General features: G+C 37.8%; 4 protein-coding genes across 12 annotated transcripts in view; 3 read left to right on the top strand and 1 right to left on the bottom strand.

Annotated features, from left to right (window-relative positions):
* Positions 1 to 1891: 1891 nt before the first annotated feature.
* On the top strand, positions 1892 to 11003 carry Mtap (methylthioadenosine phosphorylase). The gene is made up of 8 exons (XM_028174828.2): positions 1892 to 2033; positions 4686 to 4861; positions 5549 to 5686; positions 6594 to 6773; positions 7582 to 7657; positions 8369 to 8455; positions 9421 to 9543; positions 10123 to 11003. Exons 1-8 carry the CDS (start codon positions 2010 to 2012, stop codon positions 10156 to 10158), a joined length of 840 nt encoding a protein of 279 aa, XP_028030629.2. The 5' UTR covers positions 1892 to 2009; the 3' UTR covers positions 10159 to 11003.
* On the top strand, positions 2113 to 4065 carry Coa7 (Cytochrome c oxidase assembly factor 7). Its single transcript, XM_028174829.2, has 2 exons — positions 2113 to 2696; positions 3627 to 4065. The coding sequence occupies exons 1-2, from the start codon at positions 2312 to 2314 to the stop codon at positions 3992 to 3994; spliced, it is 753 nt and encodes a 250-aa protein (XP_028030630.1). The 5' UTR covers positions 2113 to 2311; the 3' UTR covers positions 3995 to 4065.
* LOC114243346 (transcriptional repressor p66-beta simjang) overlaps positions 10213 to 26553 on the bottom strand; it is a 42843-nt gene continuing 26502 nt past the window's right edge. For 8 of the 9 annotated variants that reach the window (XM_089738963.1, XM_089738969.1, XM_089738970.1 and 5 more), the window contains 2 exons: positions 14159 to 14298; positions 10213 to 12211 (listed from right to left, as the gene is read on the bottom strand). In XM_089738963.1, coding sequence (XP_089595089.1) covers positions 14162 to 14298 — 137 coding nt within the window. In that variant the 3' untranslated portion in view covers positions 10213 to 12211; positions 14159 to 14161. Of the gene's footprint in view, positions 12212 to 14096; positions 14299 to 26553 lie in introns of all 9 variants that reach the window. The other variant, XR_016325531.1, reaches the window with a different exon arrangement.
* LOC149499690 (uncharacterized) lies at positions 20419 to 26513 on the top strand. Its single transcript, XM_089738972.1, has 4 exons — positions 20419 to 20718; positions 20814 to 21008; positions 25939 to 25994; positions 26124 to 26513. Exons 1-4 carry the CDS (start codon positions 20436 to 20438, stop codon positions 26505 to 26507), a joined length of 918 nt encoding a protein of 305 aa, XP_089595098.1. The 5' UTR covers positions 20419 to 20435; the 3' UTR covers positions 26508 to 26513.

Raw genomic sequence — 26553 nt, 5'->3', positions numbered from 1 at the left:
GAAATATAATCTCAGCAAAATGGTAGTCATTTACTGAAATTTTTTCAGTTGACTTTTTGGAGGAACCCGAGAAGTTACGTCCAGCGGCTTTGTTTCATTTTCCCCTATTTGTGCACTATCACAGATATTAAACAGTTAATAAGCCACCGTTATTAATATACATAATACTCAGCAGTAAGAACCCACAGTAAGCTAGTGTTGTAATCTTTCTGACCAGCAAGACAATAAGTACAGCGGGCTTGTGAAATAGTGTACTGAACTACTGAGTAGTAGCAGTGTATCGACCGTTATGAAAATCTGTAATTTGCTCGAAAAGAAATATTCCAATTTGTTGTACTCACTATTATGGATGCACGGCTGTTCGAAAAACGTTTGTCCAAATATAATGTATCGATTGAACAGAACGAGTTTTAACATTTGAAATTATAACAGGTTCTTACGAAAAATCCGTTCAAGTTTCAGCAAAATCAATCAATACATATAATAAAATCGTAACTGGTCGCTGTCTGTACATGGAAAATATCTCAGGAAAACTGTTACAGGGGGCTTTATGAACGCAATAGAACCCAAAAAAATGATTTTTAGAATTTTTGTCTGTTTATCTGTTTGTCTGTTTGTCTGTGCCTTTGTGCACGCTAATCTCAGAAACAGCTCTGCCGATGCTTAATTATGGTTAAATGTGGTTAATAATTAAAAAACTGTAAACTGTATAATAATCTGTAAGTATTTATAATTTAATTTTATGATAAGTACGTGTTTACCAAACAACGTTGTGTTAGTAGGTACTACTTATTGTAGGAATACCTCGAAAATGATCCAACCTCTCCCAGTGTATCAGCAATGCTAAAAGGATGAAATTAGTTCGATCGCAGGAATCTGAAGCAGGTCATGAGGCAATACTCATTACATCTCAGGAACGTCAGGCGAGGTTTCGTGTTAGAGAAACTTCGGCTCAGCGAGAATCTCGATTGAGTTCGCATTGTTCTCAAAAAAATACCACTCGAATTAGGGTGAACAGGGAACAGCGTGACGCTAGTTTGTCCATCGATCGTGAATCTTATACACAATCGCGTGAGTCTGAGACTTTCACTGATAGGGGATCCCGCCTGAGCTCTCAGAGGGTTCGGACAGCAAATGCCCAGTCTCAGGAGAGACTTGCAGAATGAGAAGCACGTCTCACTGCCGATCGCGAGGCCCATGCACTATCGCTTAAGTCTGAGACCTTTAATAGGGAAATACGTCTGAGCTCTCAGAGGGTTCGGACTGCAAAAGCTCGCCCAGCTTCGGGAGACACTAATACAATAAGAAACACAACTTACTACCGATCGCGTTTCCAGCAAGCCTATGCTTCGTGATGATAATTTATAAAGCCCAAGGTCAGACGCTAAAAGTTGTGGGTGTAGATATAAGTGTTAACTGCTTTTCACACAGTCAACTCGGTCACACGGTTAATGTAGCTCTGTCACATGTTAGCAATCCTAGCAACTTGTATGCTTTGATCCCCGATGGCTATACGTCTATGTTGTGTATAGAGAAGCATTACTTTAAATTAGATTTTTCTAAATACCCAAATGACGGTGCTTATGAACCAAAAGATATGTCCTAAAACTGCTGCCCAAAGTCGCTATTCCACGCGGACGGAGTCGCGGGCACAGTTAGTCCTACTATATAGCTTATAAATAGTTTCGTTTTACTTTATTCAATTTCAACCCATACTATATCAACTACACCCGCACTGTCTTACTTTTCAGTTATCATAATATACAGACAATTTTTTTTGCTAAAGGACTAGAATCTAAGCCAATAAATATTAGTAAAAAAATATAAACTTCCGGTCAGTTCCCGATTCTCACAATTCGAGGCAAAGAGTTTGACTTTAATTAATCTGAAGTTCCGGTGCTTAATTAGATAAATTATAAAAGTAAACACATAATATAAGCTGTTACTTATTTAACTGAAATAGGAAACGTCTTGTATCGGTGTGTATAGTGTTGAACAGTTCTGTCGATATGGGCGATGTAAGAAAAATAAAGGTAAAAAACTAAATTATTATGTTTTTAAAAGCTAATTTCAATTACTATACATGTTATAAGTCTGTGTCATATAAACATTTTCAATCCAAATTCTTCTTTAGTTATATTTGTAATTACTACAAAATAATGTTGGTCTTATTTCATTTATTTTATGAAAAGAGTAGGTGTACTGCTTTGTTTATAAACTGATAAAGCTTATCTATTTGACATTTCATGTGTTACCTAACCCTAACCTTTCAAGTTAAGGTCTCGTGAAATCGTTTAAATAATAAATCAAAATGGCTTATGACTTAAAAAAAGAAGATGAAGTTAAAGATTATATAGAAAACATTGGAATAGAGTATCGCTTCGGTTGTTATAAGGAGCAAAAACCGGAAGTTTGTCATCTGCTAGCCGATTATCTAGAAGCTATCAAAAAAGACTTCGAAAAGGCCGCTAAAGTGTACAAAAGTAATTGTTTAGAATATAAATTCGGAAAGTCATGCCTGAAAATAGGAAACTATACATTAATAGGGAGGGGAAGGGAAAAGGGTGACCCGGCCGAAGCTCTAATTTATTTCGAAAAAGGTTGCGAATTAAATGACCCTGGTGCTTGTCTACATGCCGGGATGCTGCTAACGGCTACTGGACCGGGCGTTAACATACAAAGAGATGTCCCTAAAGGTAAATCAATATTAATTATTCATGATATTACTGTAATGTTTTCATAAGCACGGATAACAATTTTAATTTAGGAATAAATGTCTTAACGTTAACTCAGGTTTTTTTTAATGTATTGCTTATATGAATGGACGAGCTCACAGCCCATCTGGTGTTAAGTGGTTACTGGAGCCCATCGACATCTACAACGTAAATGCCCACCCACCTCGAGATACAAGTTCTAAGGTCTCAAGTATAGTTACCTACCCGCGTGGACTCCCAAGAGGTCCTACCATCAGTGATTACGCAAATTATAATTATGTACGTATCATGCTTCTAATGTATATAGCTGCTACTTCAGAGTCTTATTTTCATGTTAGGTTCGTGGCATGTCACCATCCATGAGAGAATTAGACATATTATGTTGAAATATTGTGATGGTTGTGTTGATTCTGCTGTATGTACCTTATTACTAATACCAACCTTGACAAGTTTTTGTATATAGCCATACTATGTACTTTACTAGGACCAATTTATTATTATGAACAGGCCTATTGTTGGTAATAAATCTGATATTAGGATTATAGATTCGTCTGTGCGTCGAGTAGTATTGGTTAATATCAACATTCCCCACAACGAGAACCTCATGAAGGCAAAAAAGGATAAATTAGTACAGGTTTCTCCCATATGACATGTTAATTCAAGAGTCATTGATCCAATAGTTGTGTTAATGGACATAGTGACAGCAATAGCACTGAAGCTCTAAACTGCTGGCTTGTGTTATAAAAACTGCCATCAACGCCAATTTATTTTTCTATACTGTTATTTTATTTGTGTTTTTTGTCCTGGGAAAATAGTTAGAGTTAAGATTTTCCAAAAATATATTTAAAAAAATATGGTATTTTTGTCAACAATAATACAACACTGTTCATTAATAGAATCATTCCATTTCAGGATACAACTGCCTCAAGAAGAGCTGCGATCAAAATGATGATATGGCGTGCCACTACCTCTCCGGAATGTATCTGACTGGTGTACCTAAAAACGTTCAGGATTTCAACCCCCATAATCCTGAAAAAAATAAAAACATAGATTATCTAATAAAACCAGACAAAAAAGAGGCGTTCCGTTTTGCGAAAAGAGCTTGTGAGTTAGGTAATATGTTTGCTTGTGCCAATGTCAGTTTAATGTACAAAAAAGGTGACGGAGTTGAGAAAAACCAGGATGAATCGAAACGATTCTTTGAAATTGCACAGAGCTTGCAAAAGGCGCATGAAACTACGAAAGAGATTAAATTTCAACAAGGCTTAGATGGAAAATAGTATTATATACTTATTAAAAATCAAATAGAATATTCGTTTGTGTATTGTTTAAAAATAAATTATTATAAAGATTTTGTTGTTTTATTTAATATGAACATTTTGTCGTAATTATCTGAACACATTTGAATTCGAATGTATCTAATTGGTTGAAGAGGTCTTGGAATGTTTCCGTTATATTTACGTTATGTTTTCGTTATTATTTTTAAGTGTCTTCTAGATTTTGCATGCATCCTAATTTTTTTTCCTACTTAAGCTGATAGCCTTGAGAGACTATTTCAGCGTAACCTTAACTAGTAGGTGAGCTCACGGGGCTCAAACCGGAGTGATGCTAACACTGACCCTAGCAAGAGCAGTGCTTCGCAGAATCTACCACCGGATCGGAAACGCGGCTCACTGAGAAGATCCGGCGGGAAACTCAGTGGGCTGTGTCTGTTAATTTACTTGCCGAACCCTTGACCGATGGCGGATCGACGAGAACGATGACCGGATAGTTTGTTTTTATTTGATGACTGGCATCTTGTTAGCGTTTTTTATATCTGTCCTTAACATTATTCTTGTTGTTTCTAATTAAATCATACGGTGAACGATACTCACCTCTCGAGTGCAAAGGGTTAACACCATATTTTGATACCTATAAGCGCATTGCAGGATTTGCAGCTTAAGTGTTTTTCTTTTTCGTTTTCTCAAACAGATCGGAATTATCGGAGGTTCGGGCTTCGATGATCCGACGCTTTTCGAGAATCAAATCGAAAAGGAGGTGGTCACACCGTTTGGGAGACCCTCGGACGTACTGATAGAGGGTCAAATCAAACGGGTCCAATGCGTTCTGCTGGCACGACACGGCAGAAAACATCAACTTCAACCTAGGTTGGTTATAAACTTTAGTTAATATATCGCGATTTCATTGGCGCTGAGCATACATACTCTCGCCTCGTCTTATTTCAATTGTCGGAGTATAATATATTATAGCACGAGCAATCAATATTTTTCAATTACCAACCGTTAATAATTAAATTACAATTTGTAGAATTACGCATATTATGTACATCTCTAAAAATTTTAACCCACCTAAACGTAATCTAAACGTAATACTGGTGGTAGGACCTCTTATGATTCTGCGCGAGTAGGTACCACCACCCTACCTATTTCAGCCATGAAGCAGTAATGCGTTTCGGTTTGAAGGGTGGGGCAGCCGTTGTAACTATACTTGAAGCCTTAGAACTTATATCTCAAGGTGGGTGGCGCATTTACGCTGTAGAAGTCTATGGGCTCCAGTAACCACTTAACACCAGGTGGGCTGTGAGCTCGTCCACCCATCTAAGCAATAAAAAAAATCGAATATAGGTACAATATAATACTATCGTCGATATCCACAATTCGTATAGATACGTGATTAAAACTAATTTTGTGGTACCAGTCGTCCGACATCACTGACGAAATAATAAATAAATGATATAATATTATAATGACACTAAAAATAACTAGATTAAACCATAAAATTTGTTTTAATTTTAATCTATATACTATAATATCTCTAAATACTTTTAATTTTAGCGATGTTAACTATCGAGCTAATATTTGGGCACTGAAGCAAGTCGGATGCACTCACATCCTCGCCACGACCGCCACTGGGTCTCTAGTTGAAGAATACAGGCCTGGGGATCTGGTCATATTGGACGATTTCATTGATAGGTTTGTTTATACCTTTTTTTTTATTGCCCTTGTAGGCAGACGAGCACACCGCCCACCTGATGGTGAGTGGTTACCGTCGCCTATGGACTTCAGCAATGCCAGGGGCAGAGCCAAGCCGTTGCCTAGCTTATCTGTCTTTGACCTGTTACATGCAAGTTCAAAAGAAGGCAGTGTGTGGTTTGTGTAGGCTTAGAATAGCATCCCCCATATCTACTCCTGGGTATCATAGAGGGCGTCTAAGGGATAAACTAGAGAATGGACATGAGCCCTGTTCAGCATAGTACGTTCGCGAACCAGAATTTACCGGTGGACAAGCCGATCACATCTACCCGCGATCCTCTATTCAAATTTGAACACTGACGCTAATCCTTATGGCTTTTAATTGAGCAAGTAAACCGTTTGCGATAATCTACACGAGTTTAAAAAAAATTAATAGTGCTTAGTGCGAGTTTTTTAACGTTCTCGATAGCGTAAAAGTTAACTCAAATTTGTATGCAGTTGGAAGAGCGCTCCTAGCGACAAACTTAGGCGAACGTTCCAACTCCATAGAAATTTGAGTTAACGTTTACACTATCGAGAACCTTAAAAGCTAGTTTTTTTTTACTAGCCTTGAGAGGATATATCAACGTAATCTAACAAGTAGGTAAGCTCACGTGGCCCTAACCGGGAGTCTTGCTAACACTGGCCCTAGCAAGAGCATTGCTTCGCAGAATCTACCACCGGATCGGAAACGCGATCCACTGAGAAGATCCGTCGAAAAACTCAGTGGGCTGTGTCTGAGCGTTAAGCTGTCGCACTAAGCACAACTGCATACAAAATTGGGTTAACTTTTACGCTATCGAGAACGTTAAGAAACTCGCACTAAGCACACCGGTTTCGGTATTTTCCATTGTGAAACTATTTCAAGGACTTGGGGTCGGAAGTGCACGTTTTACGACAACACGGAGGGGGGTCCGCGCGGCGTGTGCCACTTGCCCATGCGGCCGGCGTATTGTGAGAGGGCGCGCGCCGCACTGTACAGCGCGGCCAAGTCCAGAGGGTACTCGTGCCATGAAACCGGCACTGCGGTTGTCATACAGGGACCCAGGTGATTATATATCATTCATTTACACATACTGTTACGCGCTGGGGTTCGGGATATATAAAATTTCACCAAAGTACAACTAAAAACTGTATTCAACACTAAGAACACTTAAACACTCAACAAACACTTTAAAACTCTCAATGACGTAGATATATTTTGGAAAAATAAACACTTAACTATCAATATTTATAAAACTTTAGTATTTGTAAGTGATTCGAATGTTTTTTTTAAAAAGTCGATTGAAAAATGGAACAATTGGCTAAAATATCGAGCAACTAATGGCCGTAATCGGTAAGAGAGATGAATTAAAATAAAATCCTAGTAAAATTATGGGAATTCAGTATTATTTCGATGGATTTTTTGGAAGTACGCGAGAAGCCATGCCCTGGCTGGATGTGGCCTTTTTTCTTACGTATCGTTGGTAGATTAAGAGGCTATTCCAACTTCACGTGGACCGGTAGGTGAGATCACGGGCTCAACCGGAGAGAATTTGCTAACACTAGCTCTGGCGAGAGCAGTAGGTACTTCCCAGAATCAATTAAATAAGTGGAATCGCGACCCACTGAAAAGATCCGGCGTAAAACTCAGTGAGTTGCGTCTATGAGCTAATTCACACGTCGAACTCTTCGTCGGAGTAGACTTTCTTTCATTTACGCATACCGATGCACATTCACAGATTGTTATACGGTTAATAAGCCATAATTATTACGAGTTAAAACTTAAAGAAACCCTTTAAGTATGAACAAAACAAATGAGTGACTTTTTATTTAACTGTATATTAACTATGCTCTTCATTTTGTTCTGAATTTAGATTCTCAAGTCGCGCCGAAAGCTTGGTCCATAGACAATGGGGTGGCCATCTTGTAAACATGACAACTGTCCCTGAGGTAAGTATTGACGTATTTAAACTTTTTAAGCTTAAACTTGCGTAGATTATTTTCTATTTATGATTTCCTGTATTTCGAATATTTCACAGTTTTCGTGGCCACAAACGACTAAGAACTTCGGTAATCTACCAATAATTGTACTTGTCTTCTTAAAAACCAAGCAAAACTCAATAATATTCATTTTTAAAATTCGAATTACCATTTCGATACCTAGCTATCATTAATGAAAAAATACAGGACACACTCTTGATGACGTCACAGCTAATCTAATCGCTTTGAATATTCGTGAGCTCCTCACATATGATAATTATATTAAAACCTTTTAAAAAAAAAGGCTGCGTGTACTTACGTTCGCGCGTAAGAAGTTATAATTTATTTTTATTAATTTTTTTTATTTATTTTTTTATTTAAATTTTAATAAATTTTAAAAAAGTCGATTAAACAACATCCTCAAACACGCATATTGGACATCCCTTTTCTTGACATCGTATAAATTCGGTAATTCTCGGTACGGTTCGGAAAGTTCACCTGCGGCTATATTCCGAATTTTTCCTAACGCACCTAAAGAAGTATAACTTCAAAACCTTCCACTTGTTATTGTCGCGCTACCTTAATTTGCTCACTTTTAGCGGACACTTTTAGTACACTGAGATGGTGCTCCTTACCCGCCATGGTTCTGTGTTGTATTCACTTTCATTTTGACATTGACAGGTTGTGTTAGCTAAAGAAGCCGGCTTGAGTTACGCTGCCGTGGCACTAGTCACAGATTACGATTGTTGGAGGGAAAATGAAAAATCCGTAAGTATAGCTTTAAAAAATATACAAAAATATAACTCTGAATCGACGTTTACATTCATCGTAAAATTAATAAGTACACTGACTATCAAGATTTATTCGTACCCCTAATTACCAGTGAACTTAGAAATTTACAATTTGCAACCCAATAAGTACTCTTCGGGAACCCTAAATTCTAATTCTCGAAATTTCTAATTTTTCTATGTCTGGTATGCTTGTGTGTGACGCACGCAACCTACAATCAACCTATTAACCAGTGATGTTTTGAAATTCCACGTCTAAAAAAGTATGTAAACTTTACAACAGTGTGCTTAGTGCGAGTTTTTTAACGTTCTCGATAGCGTAAAAGTTAGCTCATATTCGTATGGAATAGGATCGTTTGCCTACGTTTGCCGCTAGGGGCGCTGTTCCAACTGCATACCTACAAAATTGGCTTAACTTTTACGCTATCGAGAACGTTAAAAAACTCGCACTAAGCACACAGATACATTAACAGTGCAAGTTTTTGGAGTTTACTCCTTTAGAATCGATTTACATATATAGGCCCGGGGTATGAAAATTATGGGGACCAAAATCGTACTAGCATGTCACACGAAATGCGTTATGCGCCTAGCATGTCACACGAAATGCTTTATGCGCCTGATTGGCTCCTGATTGCGTGATGCGTGCGCGCGCCAATCAGGAGCCAACGCGCGGCCGCGTTATCGCAGGTGACGCCGGGCTGCTGCGCCGGCAGTCCGCCACAAAGCCTCGTACTGATCGCACGTTTCTCTCATTATTGTATTTTCATATATTTGTTAGTCGTTTGTTTTGTGTCTCGTTAATTTGTTAATAATCTGTTGTGTATCGTGTTGTCGTAATATAGAACTATTTCTCGTATTGTTTCGTTTAATTTTTTATATCCAGTAAACTCCAGTCGTGCGTCGGAGCGGACACACACACTTTTTTTTTATTGCGTCGTAACACAGGTCTCGGTGAGCGAAGTTCTGGCAACATTCTCGAAGAACGTTAAGAAGGCTGCGGATGTTATCGTAGACGCAGTTCAGATATTAGGAGCCGATACCGACCTTCAATACCTGGACGATCACCAGGTACATAGTATATATTTGTTCTACATAAATATATAGGTAAATAGTCGTAATTGAAGTCGTCGTGGCCTAAAGGATAAGACGTCCGGTACATTCGTGTTGAGCGATGCACCGGTGTTCGAATCCCAGGCGGGTGCCGATTTATCTCATGAAATACGTACTTAAGAAACTTTCACGATGGACTTCCACGGTGAAGGAATATCGTGTAATAAAAATCAAACCCGCAAAATTATAATTTGCGTAATTACTGGTGGTAGGACCTCTTGTGGGTCCGCGCGGGTAGGTATCACCACCCTACCTATTTCTGCCGTGAAGTAGTAATGCGTTTCGATTTGAAGGGTGGACAGCCGTTGTAACTATACTAAGACCTTAGAACTCATATCTCAAGCTGGGTGGCGCATTTACGCTGTAGATGTCTATGGTCTCCGATAACCATTTAACACCAGGTGGGCCATGAGCTCGTCCACCTATCTTAGCAATAAATATCTATTTAAAATATATACTATATACCATTCTTGTCAAAGTATGGATGCTTCTCAAATTGTTTTTAACTAAAATCTATAAAACTAATTACCTTTTCAGGAACTCGTCAAATCGGCCATAATGCTCAAGGACTGACGGACCGCCCGCACCACCTTTTTATACGTATACATAAAAATAAAACGCATTTAATTTTCACAAATCTCTTTTATTTACCTAATACTAAATAAAAATCATACAAAAATCATTTCTCGACTTTCACGCGTACGGACAAACGAACAGTGCTGTTTACGTTAGTGGTACGTCGGACCGGGCGCGGTGAGCTCGCAGCGCGATCGATAATAAGCTGTTACCTCACTAATCTTATATCTTTAAACGAACAATTCTTGTATATAAATATATATAATCTGGATCTCGGAAACGGCTCCAACGATTTTCATAAAATTTAGTATACAGGGGATTTCGGGAGCGATAAGTCGGATCTAGCTACGATCTATTTTCAGGAAATGTTTTTCGTGTGAAATGAAAATTATTCGTGTTTTCAATAATCAACTTTATCGATAATCAACTTTATGACTCTTCCCGACATCTATTGGCGAATAATAATACTATTTTTCTTAATTGAGAGCAACTAACTGCTTTAAAGACACAATAACACTAAAGCTACTTCAGCAGATGGCGTTGTTAAGCCACCCGAAGCCAATGAGTGTTTGTTTTAAGGTTGAGAGGTTGGTAAGATGTTCACTTAAAAATGCCTAAACGATCTTGGAATATTTCATCATTTTATCAATATGTAATTCGTATTTAAATATAATTTCTAAAAAAACACAATTTATAAAAAAAAAAAACCGGGCAATTCATCATCTAGTATTATAATTACCGAAATCAAGTTTCCCCGTTTTCGCTAAAATTAAACATTTCTACTATAGAGCACACGTGCGATAATTCACAGTACACCCGATGCTAAGTGTCCATCGGAAAGTGACATCGGCTTTATGTTCAATTAGCTGAATCCCGCGATGTTAACCGCGGTTATTATCGAACCGCGTGTGACACCGCGGTACGAAGCTAGTCTAAAAAGCAGTAGCCTAAGTTACTCCTTATATCATCAGCTACCTATCAGTGAAAGTCCCGTAAAAATCGGTCCAGCCGTTCCAGAGATTAGCCGGAACAAACAGACAAAATTAAAATAAATGTTATTTTGATGGTTTTATAAAAAAAAATCGAATATTAATTTTAATAATTTTTTGTCTACGAATTAGCTGCGAGCTCACTTTCTACCGGATATTAAATGGTCACCGGTCCATGGACATCACAACGTGAATACCGTCACCCGCCTTGAGGTCCGAAGTCATGACTAATATGCAAGGGTAGCCCTGCCCTACAAGTGTAAAGTGTTTCGCTGCATGATCCGTATCCTTGTTGAAGAGCTTGAATGTAAAATATTTTTTGAAATGTTTAAAAAGAAAAACATTACGCACCTTTACAATTGATGTGGCTTATCCAAAAAAAATATTTTTTTGGTAAACACCAAAAATAATTAAAGTTTTATTTTTTTTTATTTTAGTTTTTCAATTATAATACTTTGGTAAGCGCTTCATTTAATGCGTCTTAGCGTTCTTTTCTAAACTAAAAGAGGCTGTTTGATTTTAATAAACTCATAGACATGTTTAACGGCCATTCAAAGTATAAAACTCATTTTCTTAAAAATTTTAGTTAAGCCACTTTCATTCTAGAGGTGCAATTATAGAATCAACGGTTACATTGTAAACGAATCTGTCCAAATTCACAAACACTCATGGATTACATATCGATAATGTTTAAAACATCGATTTTTTTTCGAACAGAACATAAACATCGATATAATATCGATTTTTTTTTTCAACACTCCTCTTTATTAATAAATACGTACAGCGTATTTATTTTCCAAACCCAAATGATTTTCATGAGTAAAGATGAAAGCTCTCAATTAGGGCTGACGCGTCTTAGTTCATTTTTTTTTAATACAGCACTGTCAACCGATAACTTATCTAAGCATTACTTACGTATTTAATTGTTTTTATTCTTATTTTGTGCAAAACATTGATTAGAAAAACATTCGAAAATTCTTCGTCTTAACCTAAGAGTTATCTTAAAATTAAGATATATATTTTATATTGTTAAAATGCATCCGCTTTTTGACTCCGATGAACTGAAAAGAACAAAGTTTAGAATGAGAGACATGATTGTAACTACTATTATTCGATGCCTCCAATGAATACTACGCTAACTCCAAATTCGTAGCTTTACAGGAGGAGCGTTTAAACGGAAAAAGTTGATAAAATCTTTATTATTGCAGATATATTTATGGTTTTTTTTTTGTAACTAGCTGATTTACTTTTGCTCCGAACCCCATCAATAATGATTAATTATAATACTTTTAACATAATGAAGCGATTTGCGTGAGAAATGAAAATTTCAAAATTTTGAGTTAAGAGTAGTGTTCATTGGAGGCATCGATTTATTCACGGCTCATCTAGTATTAAGTGGCTAGCGCATTCCAGAGAAATCGTTAAGTGAATTTGCCGATGATCTTGAGACATGAGTTTCAATAATTTGAAATATAAAATTTGTTGATTTTTCTTTATTGGTTAGACGGGTGGATCAGCTCACGGTCCACCTGGTGTTAAACGGTTACCGGATCTACAACGTAAATGCCGCCAACTTCTAGACAAAAGTTTTAAGGTTTTATTTATAACAGAACAACGGCTGCCCAGCTCTTCAAACCGAAACGCATTACTGCTTCACGGCATAAATAGGCGGGGTGGTGGTACCTACCCGCGCGGACCCAGAAGACGTCCTACCACCAGTAATCAACTTCCAAACTGCTACATGACAGAAAGAGGAAGGTTGGTGGCACCTACTCGTGTGGGCTTATAATTCGACGCCAATAACCGGTCTATAGTGGTTTTTACTAAAAAAAATCGGTCACCGTCCTCGCAAATAACCTCGTAAATTAACCCTCAGACACAACCCACTGAGTTTCTCGCCGGATCTTCTCAGTGTGTCGCATTTCCGATCCGGTGGTAGATTCTGCGAAGTACTGCTCTTGTTAGGGTCAGTGTTAGCGATACTTCCGGTTTGAGCTCCGTGAGCTCACCTACACTCTAGGGTAATGCTGATTAGGTAGGAAAAAATGTTTACATGGGTGGAGAGAAGTTTATTGAATAGGCAGAATGGGGTCAGAATGTTACTGGTGTTAGGACGTGTTGCGAGTCCGTTGTGAGTGCCTATTTCTGCCGTGAAGCAGTAATGCGTTTCGGTTGAAGAGTGGGGCAGCCGTTGTACTGTTACAACTGATACCTTAGAACTTATATCTCAAGGTGGGTGGCGCATTTACGTTGTAGATGTCTATGGGCTCCAGTAACCACTTAACACCAGGTGGGCTGTGAGCTCGTCCACCGATCTAGGCAATAAAGAAAAATTAAAGAAAAACATGTCTCTACATTTGTACTATATAGTCATGTATAGTACAGGGCACGCGCGCATTCACATCAGCACTTTTACATCGCTTTACTCAAACCGTAGTATAAAGCGTCAGTACACATTCAACACTCATATACAGCGGTACTCGCCATATCAACATACATAGGTAGGCAGCGGCTTGGCTCTGCCCCTGGCATTGCTGAAGTCCATGGGCGACGGTAACCACTCACCTTCAGGTGGGCCGTATGCTCGTCTGCCTACAGAGGCAATAAAAAAATAAAAAAAATCTTGTTAGCGAAGTATATAACAAACGGATATCCTTTGACTATCGATGATTTCTCCCTATATAAATCTCAAGTTGTGTACGCTACACTCAGCAGCGCATACAAGGCCTCGTTGAGAGCGTCGGTCTACCGAGCAACTCTTAGTTAATTTGCAAAACTGTACAGCATTAATACTTTCAGCGGTAGGCAGCGGCTTGGCTCTGCCCCTGGCATTGCTGATGTCCATGGGCGACGGTGACCACTCACCATCAGGTGGGCCGTTTGCTGCAGGTAGTTTTTTTTTTGCATGGGTGGAGAAAGGTTTAGGCAGAATAGGGTCAGGAGCACCTATCGATTCATTGGACATGTGAGAGGGAGGTCGTGTTCTCGTGCATCAGCTGCTCCGTTACCGTTCAGTTCTTGGTCCAGGGGTTGCGCGCGTGCTGTCCCGGGATCAGGTCGAGCAGGTACTGGCGCTGCGCCTCGGCCACGCGCTGCATCTCGGCGGCCATGGCGGCGTTACTGCCGCCCGACGAGCTGCCCTTGCCCGCTGCAACAAACAAACAAACACTCCGTACATACGATATATTACATTTAAAAAAAAAAACACGTTCGTTAAACTACACCACTGAGAAATAAATACTTTTTAATACGCTTTTATTAGCTTCAGACGTGTATGTATGTAACGGAATTTATGAACATGATTATGACTCCCTTCAAAACGTCGGATTAACTCGAAATTTGGCATACTTATTAAGGACCGATGACAAATCAATATTTAAAAAAAATAAAAAAAAATTGTAATTCAACTAAAAAGTTGAAAATAAAGTTGAATTAAAAATAGTGTAAGAAAAAATTATTTTATTGTATTACTAGCTGACCCGGCAGACTGCGTAGTGGCTCAATCGATAAATAAAAGACGTAAAAGGAATCCGTCCGACGGGGGACACATCAAAGGGAAAACAAAATTGTTATTTTCATTTAATTCCGAGCATTTTTATATTTATTTACCTTTTAAACCTTCTCTGGACTTCCACAAATAATTCAAGACCAAAATTAGCCAAATCGGTCCAGCCGTTCTCGAGTTTTAAGGTTTAAAGGGTTAAGACTGGTAGTGATCACCGGCTGGTACGCGGCCCCCTAAATATCGACATTAAGCTGGAGAGATCGCGTATGGTAAAGTCTGGCTTGCGACCAACTAGGCAACAAATCTCGGAGCCCCCAGAAAACTTCCAATTGGAAGTCAAAAACAGGTTTGACATGTTGGAAACTGACTGCCATGTGGAGATAGCGTACTAACGAAATGGTGAAAATTTTAAGAGAAGTGGGCATTAGTGGGCAATAAATACTTTCAGCGTAGCAGAAAAGGCCAAGACACTAAACTCTCCAACGAGACCCTGCTATTGATGAAACAGCGAAGGGAAACTGCAGATGCTGCTCCGTCAGATGGAAAAACTATAAACACTAAAATCAGAAAGCTGATTAGGCGTGACCTTCGCCTATTCAACACAACAAAGATAAAAGAGGCAATAGAACAAAACAAAGGCACCAAAGTGTTTATACGGCAGCAACAACTAGGCCGAAGCTCAAAACTGCCGATGGAAGAATTGTTGACTCAAGATCAGAAGTCCTCACTGAAGTGGAGAGCTACTACCGTAGTATCTATGCCTCACATGCTCCCAAACCCTTTGCCCGCCCAGAGAATGATCACCGAGCCGTTTTAGTCCGCCACTATACGGAAGACTTGCCCGACGTCAGTATAGAGGAGATAAGGGCTGCTTTGGAACAGCTTAGAAAATATAACAGAGCTACAGGGGATGACGGAATCAGTACAGAATTGTTGAAAGCAAGTGGTACACCAGTTCTCAACCAATTATGCACAACGTTCAACACCGTCATCCAAAAAACTACTACACCGGAAGAATGGAGCAAGGGTATTGTCATTATTTTCTTTAAGAAGGGAGACCGTGCTCTGCTCAAGAACTACAGGCCTATTTCACTTCTTAGCCATATTTATAAGCTGTTCTCGAGAGTCCTTACAAATCGCTTGGCCTCTAGACTTGACGAGTTCCAACCTCCGGAGCAGGCTGGGTTTCGCAAAGGCTACAGTACGGTAGACCACATCCACACGCTGAGACAGGTTATTCAGAAGACAAGAATACAATCGTCCTGTGTCTCTCGTTTGTGTACTACGAAAAAGCCTTCGACTCCGTCGGAACTTGGGCTGTTATCCTTACAGCGATGCCTAGTCGATTATCGGTACGTTGAGGTGTTGAAGAGTTTATATAAAGCCGCCAAAATGACAGTTCAGATCCAAAACCAGCAGACAAACCCGATTGAGCTTCACAGAGGGGTGCGACAGGGTGACGTTATATCGCCGAAGCTGTTCACTGCTGCTCTCGAGGATGTCTTCAAGACTCTGGACTGGAGTAAGCTGGGCATCAATGTCAATGGCGAGTATCTTTCACACCTCCGATTTGCGTACGATATCGTTATAATGGCAGAGTCGCTAGAGGATCTCAGCTGTATGCTAGGTGAGCTCAATGCCGCGTCACGACGTGTTGGTCTGGGAATGAATCTGGACAAAATTAAGGTCATGTTCAACGACCATATCATTCCTGGACCGGTAATAGTCGAATCTGCGGTACTCGAAGTTGTGTCTGAATACACCTATCTAGGCCAAATTATTCAGCTGGGCAGGGCCAACTTTGAGAAGGAAGCTGATAGGCGCATACGGTTGGGCTGGGCTGCGTATGGAAAACTCCGTCACGTCTTGAACTCAGCAATCCCGCAATGCTTAAAGACAAAAGTTTTCAACACTTGCGTGCTGCCGGTCATGACATATGGCGCTGAAACGTGGACATTGCCGTAGGTTTGGTCCGTAAGCTCAAAGTCGCTCAGCGTGCTATGGAAAGGTGCTATGGAAAGGCTATGCTCGGAGTTTCTTTGATGGATCGAGTCAGAAATGATGAAATTTGTCAAAGAACCAAAGTAGCCGACATAGCCCTAAAGATTAGCAAGCTGAAGTGGCAATGGGCCGGACATACGTGTCGCAGAACCGATCGCCGATGGAGCAGACGTATTCTGTAGGCTTAGTGCGAGTTTCAAAAATCGAATCGAATGACTCGCATCGAGTGTACGCTCTTCACGGTGAAACGTGCGGAGGTCTGAGTGCGAGTTATTCGATTTGTAGGACGTTTATTCATCTTGAGAAGCGATAATTGTTTCTCTTCTTATATTGGTAGCACGCAAGGTTTTCTTTAAGGCGTTTAATTGAAATGCCAAGCTTTCTAACGATATTTATAGTTAGTCGGGTAATGGGTAATGTACCTGTGCTTAGTTCGAGTTTTTTTAATTACTCAGTCGATGTTAATGTTATGTTTAATTTGTGTGAGGTTGTATCAGTGCCACCTAGTGGTAAACTTATGAATCCCATTTTGTGGGATAGAGAAGGTTTGTTTATGTTGCTGTCTCATGTATCGAATAGCTTTACTGAAGTTAGCCTCTCAATTATTGTATGTGCGAGTGCGAGTTACAAATTAATTGATTTTGTGAGTATTTCTTCACTTTCAAGCAAATTACGTAGTCACTAAAAATTTTGCCGTGAAACCAATACAATATCAAGATTTTTTCTTTCGTTTTTAATAATAATATTGTTTTTTAAGCTTTTATCTATTCTAATGGTTTATACCTACACATATATTTTTTCGGTTAGAAAATTTTATCGACGTCTAGCTAGTTGTAAATATTAATCATTGCTTTTTTTTAAAGAGTTGTTTGATGAGAGAAGGAGTGGGATAGAGTATTCTTTATTGTACACAAAATGAATAAATATTGCGAAACAATATTAACAACAAAAAAAAGAGTACAAATCTTGGTCTTATTGCTAACAGCGATCTCTTCCAGACAACCATTAGAGAATTAGATTAGAGATGGGCAAGAATAATTTCGAAATGAATTGCACACGGTGTACCTATCTACTGAAATATATACACACACATGTACATACCTATATATATTATGTACATACACATATAGACATGCTTATACATATTTACACATACATACATACATACCCAAATAACATACATACAGATATATATTTATAAATAACTAGCGACCCGCCCTCGCTTCGCTTCGGAAACATTAAATTTTATTATTGACCAGGTGAGCTGTGAGTTCGAACACACATGAAACCAAAAAAAATAAAAAAATAAAAAAAAAGTAGCCTATGTTCATCAGGGACAATGTCGGCTTCTAATGGAAAAAGAATTTTTCAAATCGGTCCAGTAGTTTCGGAGCCTATTCGAAACAAACAAACAAACAAAACTTTCCTCTTTATAATATTAAGTATAGATATAGATATAGAAATTTGAACAATGTAAAATTTTATAATTTTGCTTCTTTAATTAAGGTTGGATGCTCGTAATAATTTTAGTATATTTGGACCACCTAATGAAGATCATCAACACTATTACCGTAAATACAATCATTTTATAAACGTTTAACGGGTAAATGATTAAACCTATTTCTCTTTATAAAACATAATTTCTTTCATTAAAAAAAAGCTGAAATAATTACCTATTTCAAGGTTAATTATGTTAAGTATGTCTAAATATGTCATTACAATTAAATTAAATTTTATAATAAATCTCTAATTCTAATACTTATATTAAAGTTACTAAAAAATCAAATTTATGCTGGGCAGTTTTCGTGTATTTTAAATGTTACGCCATTACGGCAAAGTTTGTTTACGAAATAGCAGAACCTTAGAATTAAAGTGGTATAACTAAAACAATTAAGATAATTAGTTTTATATTTTAAAACACTTATGTATTATTATTAAGAAACTATATTTTAAGTAATACGTGAAGCAAAAATTTTGTACCCCTTTTTACGAAAATTGCGCTGACGGTGAAGTATGAAATTTACCAGACTTAGAGTGGATTCGACCAAACTTAAATTTATACTCGAGTACGAGGAATAACCTATTCCATGATTTTAATCTCGAGTAAATCCATAGTCGTTTTTCCACGTAAACGATAGTATACTTGCGCTAGGAATAGCAATACGCGAATAGCAGAGTGAATGGTGAACGAAAATAAAATCCAGCAAATAAATGTTGTTATACAACGGCATAGTGTAAGAGCATACAAGGAGTCAACTCGATTTTACCGTATTTTAGTGTGAAAAAGTAACTGTAGTGTAAGATATCTAGCTGTCAAACGTGTTATTTATAATCATAGACCTATATAGTAGGGACACGACACATTGTTCTATACGTACAATTGCTTATATAAATAGCACCCATTTTGAAGGCACACACATAAACATATATCTATCTCGTTCTTACTCAGCACTTTAACTCGCAGGAAAACAATATAACAGTATTTCAGTGCGTACATAAAATGAAACATGAATATACGTAAATGTCTCCGTCTCCGTCTAATGAGGCCGAAAATCCGCCATGTTTAGCGCGCCAAATGTCATTGTCACGTCAGTTCGGCCGTCTGTTTTGGGTTGTACATTATTTATTGACTTTGATATCGATTTAATATGATTGCTTATATAAAATTTCTAATTTTATCATGCTTAAAACATACAAAAATAATAATTAAAACATATTTTATAGGATCTCAAGAAAGTCGATGCCCCAAAACTATTATCTATATATATTTAAATTCATTATGGAGCCCTCATCCGAAACATAGATTATACACTTAATATATTTGAATCCGAAATATCGGACACCATTTATCGGTCGGAATCTATTCATCATGACACTAATCATAAATACCTCTTTAAAATATGTCATCAAAACATATTTAGACATTCTGTTTAGATATTTCGGGAAAAAGGCTACCGACAAAATCTCTTCGGAACTATTTAAATAAAATAGTTTTATTCCGCAATGAGTAAAACACTATTGTAAATTCGTTAAATATTTATTAATTAAGTGATTTTAGAGAAGAAGTCACAAGGAATGACGTTTGTAATTTCATTAACGAATAAATGTTCTGTAGGTGTTTTTTTTTTATCAGGCGGTCCCTTGATAAGTTTAAAATTTGCATGTGGTGCGGTAGTGCGGTGCGCCTTCCTTGAGGTGCGCTGCGGTAGTGTGTTATGGACTTAAGAGTCAGCAAAACAATTAAAATAGATTGTAATAGTCTAAGAAAAACACGTACTCAAAATACGATAACATTCAGCATGCTAGAAATGGGCTGATGGCACTGTACTATGCCATATCTTTATGTTTTGCGGCAAACGACAACTTTATAAAATCAGTGTAGCAAATTTTAAAAATCGTCATATCGTTTACTTGGAAAATTTGAAACACGAACTCGTCTTAGATTTCACATAATATCTAAATCACATCATCTTTGCACATAACAATATACTTACTTCCTATTAAAGTATAAATTCTACAAATACATTCATACCTCCTCAACAATATTTAAAATAAAATGAGCCAAGAACGTTTATCGATAAAACCTACTAACATTAAAATTTTCTGGGCAGCACTAAAACCGCCATGTTTTGTGGCCAGATGACGTCACAGTGGCACGAATTTTTTGTTGACGTTTCATTTCCATATGTTTCCTACTTCAGTGTTTATAATTGTTGTTTGTTTGAGGGAATTGTCAAGTTTTGTCGTGTGGTTTTATCTTTTTTCGTTAGCAATTGAAAATGAGTGAGGATAAGCGTAAACGCAGTCCTAATTGGCTATCGTCTGAAAAGGAACTTCTGTTGAGCCTAGTTGAATTTAATTTTAATTTTATAGAAAATAAAAAGACTGATAGAGTTACTGTAAAATCAAAATTAGCTCAGTGGCAAATTATTGCAGACCAATACAATAGTAGAACAAGCCACTGCTTTCGCACAGCAGGAAACCTAAAAGCCCAGTGGGAGAGTATGAAAAAGGTAGCTAGAAAAGATGCAGCAAATAATAGGAGACATATGATTCAAACAGGTTAGTATAATATTATAGGTACCTATTATCCAAAAATATGTGTAAAATAGTAGGCAACTTATAGGTTAAATGTGTAATTTTTTTTATCATTTCAGGAGGTGGATCCCCTATACCTCCTAAAAAGGAAGATCCCTTTCTTCAGCGGATCTTATGCCTAATATCCACCAGTGCTGTTGGGTTATTTAACCCTTATGATAGTGATTATAGTATTCCTGCAGTGCAAGATCAAACTGCAATACCTTCTCTAGAGACTGAGGATCTCCCAGAACCACCCCCAGCACAATATAAAGGTTAGCATAACCTTTTTTGCAGTAGGTCATCATAGTATACAGTTGTCATCATAGTATACGAGGGCGGCACTGAAAATTTCGGGAATTAACGAAGTGACACAACATTACTATTTAAAAATGTATTTATCACTTTTCGAAGTATTCTCCGCGAAATTTGACATTTTTCCATAGGATGGAACCAATCATTTAAGCAACCATTCCATTCGGAAGTTGGGGTCTCCAAAATGGCCGTTTTGTAGGCGTCCACAGCTTCTTCAGGTGATGAAAATCTCTGTCCACGCAATTTATTCTTTATTTTAGGGAAAGTATAGAAATCATTAGGGCTTAGGTCGGGGCTGTACTGAAGAAGGGGAGAAGAGAAGGGGAGGTGAAGGACCTCGGCCCTTCTCTTCTCCCCTTCTTCCTCTCAGGAGGCGCCGGAGTCCGACATAACCCGGTCCGTTACCCCCCTCGACCGGGTATCCGTAAATGGATTCCCCAGCGTTAAAAAAAAAAAGGTCGGGTCTGTACGGCGGATGGTCTAATAATTCTATGTTTTCTTGTTCTAAAAACTCTTTTGTTCTGTGCGCGGTGTGAGAACTCGCATTGTCGTAATCGAGGATGATGCGGCGGTTGCAGTTCTCTTTACGGAGTTCAGAAACGACCTGTGGCAAATAAATGCTAGCATACCATTCTGCATTAACCGTTCTTTGTATCTCAAGAGGAATAGTCGTAACATGGCCGGTTTTGGAGACAAACGTGGCCACAATTTTTTTTTGCAACACTCCGTGAACGAACAATTTTTGTTGGCTTTAACTCATTTTCGAACACGCAAACTCGTGACTGGTTTTTTGTTTCGGGTTCGTACGCGTATATCCAGGATTCGTCACCTGATACAATGTTGTATACAGCATTTGAGGATCCTGCGTGGAATCTTTCGAAAGTTCTGACGCACCAAGTAACGCGAGCCGCTTTTTGCTCTTCACAGAGCGAATGCGGTATCCATCGGGAAAACAACTTTTTTACACCTAATTGTTCATGCAAGATTATTTGTATTTGACTCATGCCAATGTCTAAAGTTGCCTGAATTTCGCGGTATGTCACATGTCGATTTTCCTCAATCAGCTTACGCACAGCATCAACGTTTTCTTGGGTGACTGCAGTTTTTGGACGACCTTGACGGGGATCATCACTGAGCTTGACACGTCCACGTTGAAACTCAGCAAACCAGCGATAAATTGTGGTTTTGGATGGGGCTTCCGAATGCAGAAATCATCCGGTCAACACACTGTTTTTGTGTTAAACCACTTCGAAAGTCATAATAAATCATCGCTCTTGAATTTTCTAGAGTCAATTCCATTTTCTCAACGACTAAACAAGTTTGACAAAACCTCGTGACAAGACCGAGAATATTTTTTTAAATAAATAAATGGTATTCGATTTTTAAAACCAAGGAGTTTTCAATTAAAAAGATTTTAATATGACAGGAACAGTGGAAATATTCCATTCCCGATACTTTTAGTGCAGCCTATGTACAGGTATATTACACAAATGAATTACAAGTAATCCCAGGCTTCTTCTTTTATATCCATCATCATGTTGACAATGATTGTGCCAGCATCAAGGTATCAAAGAAAAAACAGAATCTTTTACTTTTATTTTAAGCCTATATACATATCGTCGGCTTATTGCAAGAAGTCATTATGTGACATATTCAATATTTTGGGAAAACGGCATTTTAGTTGGAATTAGTTAGTGGTTATGTTGATTAGCCCATATTATCCTTCATACATAATTACTGTGAGAAAAATTGAATGTTTTGGATTGCTTAATATGTATATTAATTAAAACAAGTGAGAGTCGGTAGTTATATAACATTATATATTATTTATAAACTAAAACTAAAAGTTAATGACTTCTTGCTACTGTAAGTCAGTTTGATATGTGAATTAATTATTTCTTAAATTAAAATAAAACAACAAAATACTTATCAAACCTTATTGAAATAAACAAAAACGAATAATAACATAATAATCAAAAACATTTTTTTCATAACAGTTGACGTAAGAACTTGCAATAGCTAATATTGCCAAGTACTCACGACAACTTCGCAGTCTCAAAAGTTTTACATAATATTATTTTTATTTTATTGCTCAGATGGGTGTACGAGTTCACAGCCCACCTGGTGTTAAGTGGTCACTGGAGCCCATAGACATCTACAACGTAAATGCGCCACCCACCTTGAGATATAAGTTCTAAGGTATCAGTATGGTCACAACGGCTGCCCCACCCTTGAAGCCGAAACGTATTACTGCTTCTCGGCCGAAATAGGCGGGGTTGTGGTACCCACCCGTACGGACTCACTAGAGATGTTACCACCAGTAATTACGCAAATTATAATTATGCGAGTTTGATTTTTATTACACGATATTATTCCTTCACCGTGGAAGTAGATCGTAAACATATTTTGTTAAGTACGTATTTCATCAGAAAAATTGGTACCCGCCTGCTGGATTCGAACACCGATGCATCGCTAGATACGAATGCATCGGACGTCTTATCTTTTAGGCCAGGACGACTTCAATAATAAACTAAAAATTATTTTCTTCTCCCTGTTAGTCAATCACTCATGTATTCATTCAACCATGTATTTTTTTATGAAAATTAGGAACTGAGCTTAAACACCATACAAAAACATAAAACAAATAAAAAAAGAGTTAGGTTAAAAAAACTGTATCAGAGGTTTCTTCTTCATTAAGATAATTTGGACCTTCTTTATCAGGTATATTATTATACCAATGCTGTAGCTCTGCAGGCTAGGTCCTTAAAATTGGAAACGTAGTCATACCTATATTGAACAATGTTAGGCCGGTTTGATTTATTATACATTAATTTGTTTCTCAACTCTTTTAGGTTCAAGATATCAGAGCGGCTCATAGGTTCATACGGCTTCTTTGCTGTTTTTTTCTTGTTTAGCTTTCTGTTCGATCTAGTCAATCTTAAAACATTACAGAGGTCTATCATAGAAAAAATTGGCATAAGACGCATTTGATTCTCGATAGAACTATGCATATTATCGACCTCCATATTATTATTTGTGTATGGCCCAATTCTAAATACTTATGTTCAATCACCTCAAGGTGGGTAACTTGAACTAAGTATAGCATTAAGCATAACAGAAACTGATTACGTTTTTGCATCAGCTCGCTGAGTTTCTCGCCGGATCTTCTCAGCGGGTCGCGATTCCGATCCGGTAGTAGATTCATTCGCGAAGCAGCTGTTCTTGAGTTGTTAGGTCTTTTTCGGAGGCGCACGGACAGTTGTTAGCAAATCCCACCCCTCTTGGCTGGGCCTTTGATAGCCCACATGTCCTGGTGAATCTGGAAAAGCCTCCGGGCCACCAGTAATCCTTCAATCCTAAAAAAATATAAAAAAGCCTGTCTGGTGTTACAGTGATGACTGCAGCTCATAGAGATCTCAACGTGAATGCCACCACCCATATTGAGACCCGAAATCTAAATCTAAATTGTTCCGTATGCTGTTTCGCTTCGATGGTGGTACCAACTTGTACGGGCTTTCCATACGCCATACCAACCATCCTATCAGTAAATACAAGTTGGCAATCGTAGTCCACTGGTATGATTCTCAGATAACGATGTTGCCCGTTCTCCAGTGTATCATTTAACGTCTTCTACACTCGTGGAAAGAATGATGCTATTGTAGGTCAGGTGTTTGCTTGCTAGGTTTTTTAATCATTGCTTAGATGTGTGGATGGCCTTGCAGCCCACCTGGTGTTAAGTGGTTACTGGAGCCCATAGACATCTACAACATAAATGCGCCACACACCTTGAGATACAAGTTCTAAGGTCTCAGTATAGTCACAACGGCTGCCCCACCCTTCAAACCGAAACGCATTACTGCTTCACGGCAGAAATAGGCGGGGCGGTGGTACCTACCCGTGCGGACTCACAAGAGGTCCTACCACCAGTAATAGGTTGTTCGGAACTTCAATTGCTCCAACATCTTGCTTCCTCGTCCTTGTTTGAAACATTTATTTCGTTGCATTTTGTCAGAAATCATTAACTTCTATAACAGGTGTGGTAATCAACGTATCTCGCCGCAAACTGAGCGAGCGAAGCAGTACTCTTTCGTCCTGCGCAAACCCACCCTCACCCGCGTTCGTCGGGTTCGTCTTATGCCCCGTGTTCCCTAGACAAGCTGTTTTGTCGCATTTCACCAAACCCTAAATTATAACTCACTAAACTACAACCGAGGCACCACGTAGCCTGCAAGAAGTTACTATGTTCTTTTAATCGATGTTAACTTATTAAAATCATGCCATCAACAAAATGGAAAAAATAATGAAAAAGAATAAATGATTTTATGGAAATCTTAATATTATGATTTATGTTATATTAATATCGATAAAAATCATTAAGATTACTTATTGTGCATTTCTGATGAAATGATTCATTACAGAAACTAACTAAATGTAAATAATGAATTTTATCGAAATACAATTTTAAGTTATATTATACTACATTGTTTTGATAAAATTAATTAGATGCTGAAAATGAGTTCTGTAATGTAATGTATGCTGTTTTCAAATAATTATCCATTTAATAAAAATAACTAGTGCTGCTTAGTGAATCTTTGTAAATGCCTGACTTCCAAAGTTGCAATTATCAATTTTCTACCAAAGACGTAACGGCTAAAATTGGCCAGCTAGAAATTAGCGTGTTTTTGCATTTTGTAGAATATGCAAAAATGAGCCCATTATAGATAAAAACGCATTTAGTGATTTTTTGCAGTTAATGAGTTCTTGCAATAAGCCGACGATATTTATAAAATTATAAACAATAATGTGCTATTTACTGCTACCAGGTTAAGTTATTAATCATATATTTTTTTTGCATATATCTCTTACTGCCTCCAACTCTGGTGATTGTAGACGACCAGACAAGTGAAACAACAGTACAAAATAAGAATAAAGATTTTGTGACAAAGGTAATAATTATTGATATCTACATAAACTGTCTTAATAAAATGTAGTCTACTTTTAAAATATTTGTTAAAAATCATTATGAACATCAATATTATTTAAACTATTTATTAATTGAAACATTTTTGTATTAGGATTGGGGAAATTACCCACCGCAATTGTTGAGGACTCCGGTGTCACAGGCACTCAAAATTGATGGTGCAGTGGAAAAAAATACTCCTGTGACTGACCATATAGAGAACATGATTGAGAAGCAGAAACCAAATCGCGGGACCTGGATTTCTAGGAGGAGGCCAATCCATACAAATATGTCTTCTTTAGAACGGTTACATAAAAAGAAGATAGAAGCCATAGAGCTACAAAAAAAACTTGCGATGGAGGAAATGGAGAGAACAAAGATTTTACATGACCTTGATATTCAAATTAAAAAACAAATATTAAGACAAGAGAAAATAAAAACAAATTTGTTACTGATCAAGCGAAGAAGATTATTAGCTTGCAGAAAAACTACAAAATAACTTCTCAAAATAAATATATTAATTAATTTACAATTTTTATTTCTGT

Source organism: Bombyx mandarina, chromosome 28 (genome assembly GCF_030267445.1).
Source record: "Bombyx mandarina strain Sakado chromosome 28, ASM3026744v2".
NCBI lineage: Eukaryota > Metazoa > Arthropoda > Insecta > Lepidoptera > Bombycidae > Bombyx > Bombyx mandarina.
Note: the sequence above shows the minus strand (reverse complement) of the source record. Positions and strands in the feature narration are given on the sequence as shown.

Bases quoted from the DNA above. Each gene is read 5' to 3' on its own strand.
- Mtap (XM_028174828.2), top strand. From the start codon at position 2,010: ATGGGCGATGTAAGAAAAATAAAG. The intron at 6,774-7,581 runs GTGATTATATAT...TTCTGAATTTAG, and splicing joins GTTGTCATACAGGGACCCAG to ATTCTCAAGTCGCGCCGAAA. The intron at 7,658-8,368 runs GTAAGTATTGAC...TGACATTGACAG, and splicing joins ACATGACAACTGTCCCTGAG to GTTGTGTTAGCTAAAGAAGC.
- LOC149499690 (XM_089738972.1), top strand. From the start codon at position 20,436: ATGAGTGAGGATAAGCGTAAACGCAGTCCTAATTGGCTATCGTCTGAA. The intron at 21,009-25,938 runs GTTAGCATAACC...TGGTGATTGTAG, and splicing joins ACCCCCAGCACAATATAAAG to ACGACCAGACAAGTGAAACA. The intron at 25,995-26,123 runs GTAATAATTATT...TTTTTGTATTAG, and splicing joins ATAAAGATTTTGTGACAAAG to GATTGGGGAAATTACCCACC.
- Coa7 (XM_028174829.2), top strand. From the start codon at position 2,312: ATGGCTTATGACTTAAAAAAAGAAGATGAAGTTAAAGATTATATAGAA. The intron at 2,697-3,626 runs GTAAATCAATAT...ATTCCATTTCAG, and splicing joins ACAAAGAGATGTCCCTAAAG to GATACAACTGCCTCAAGAAG.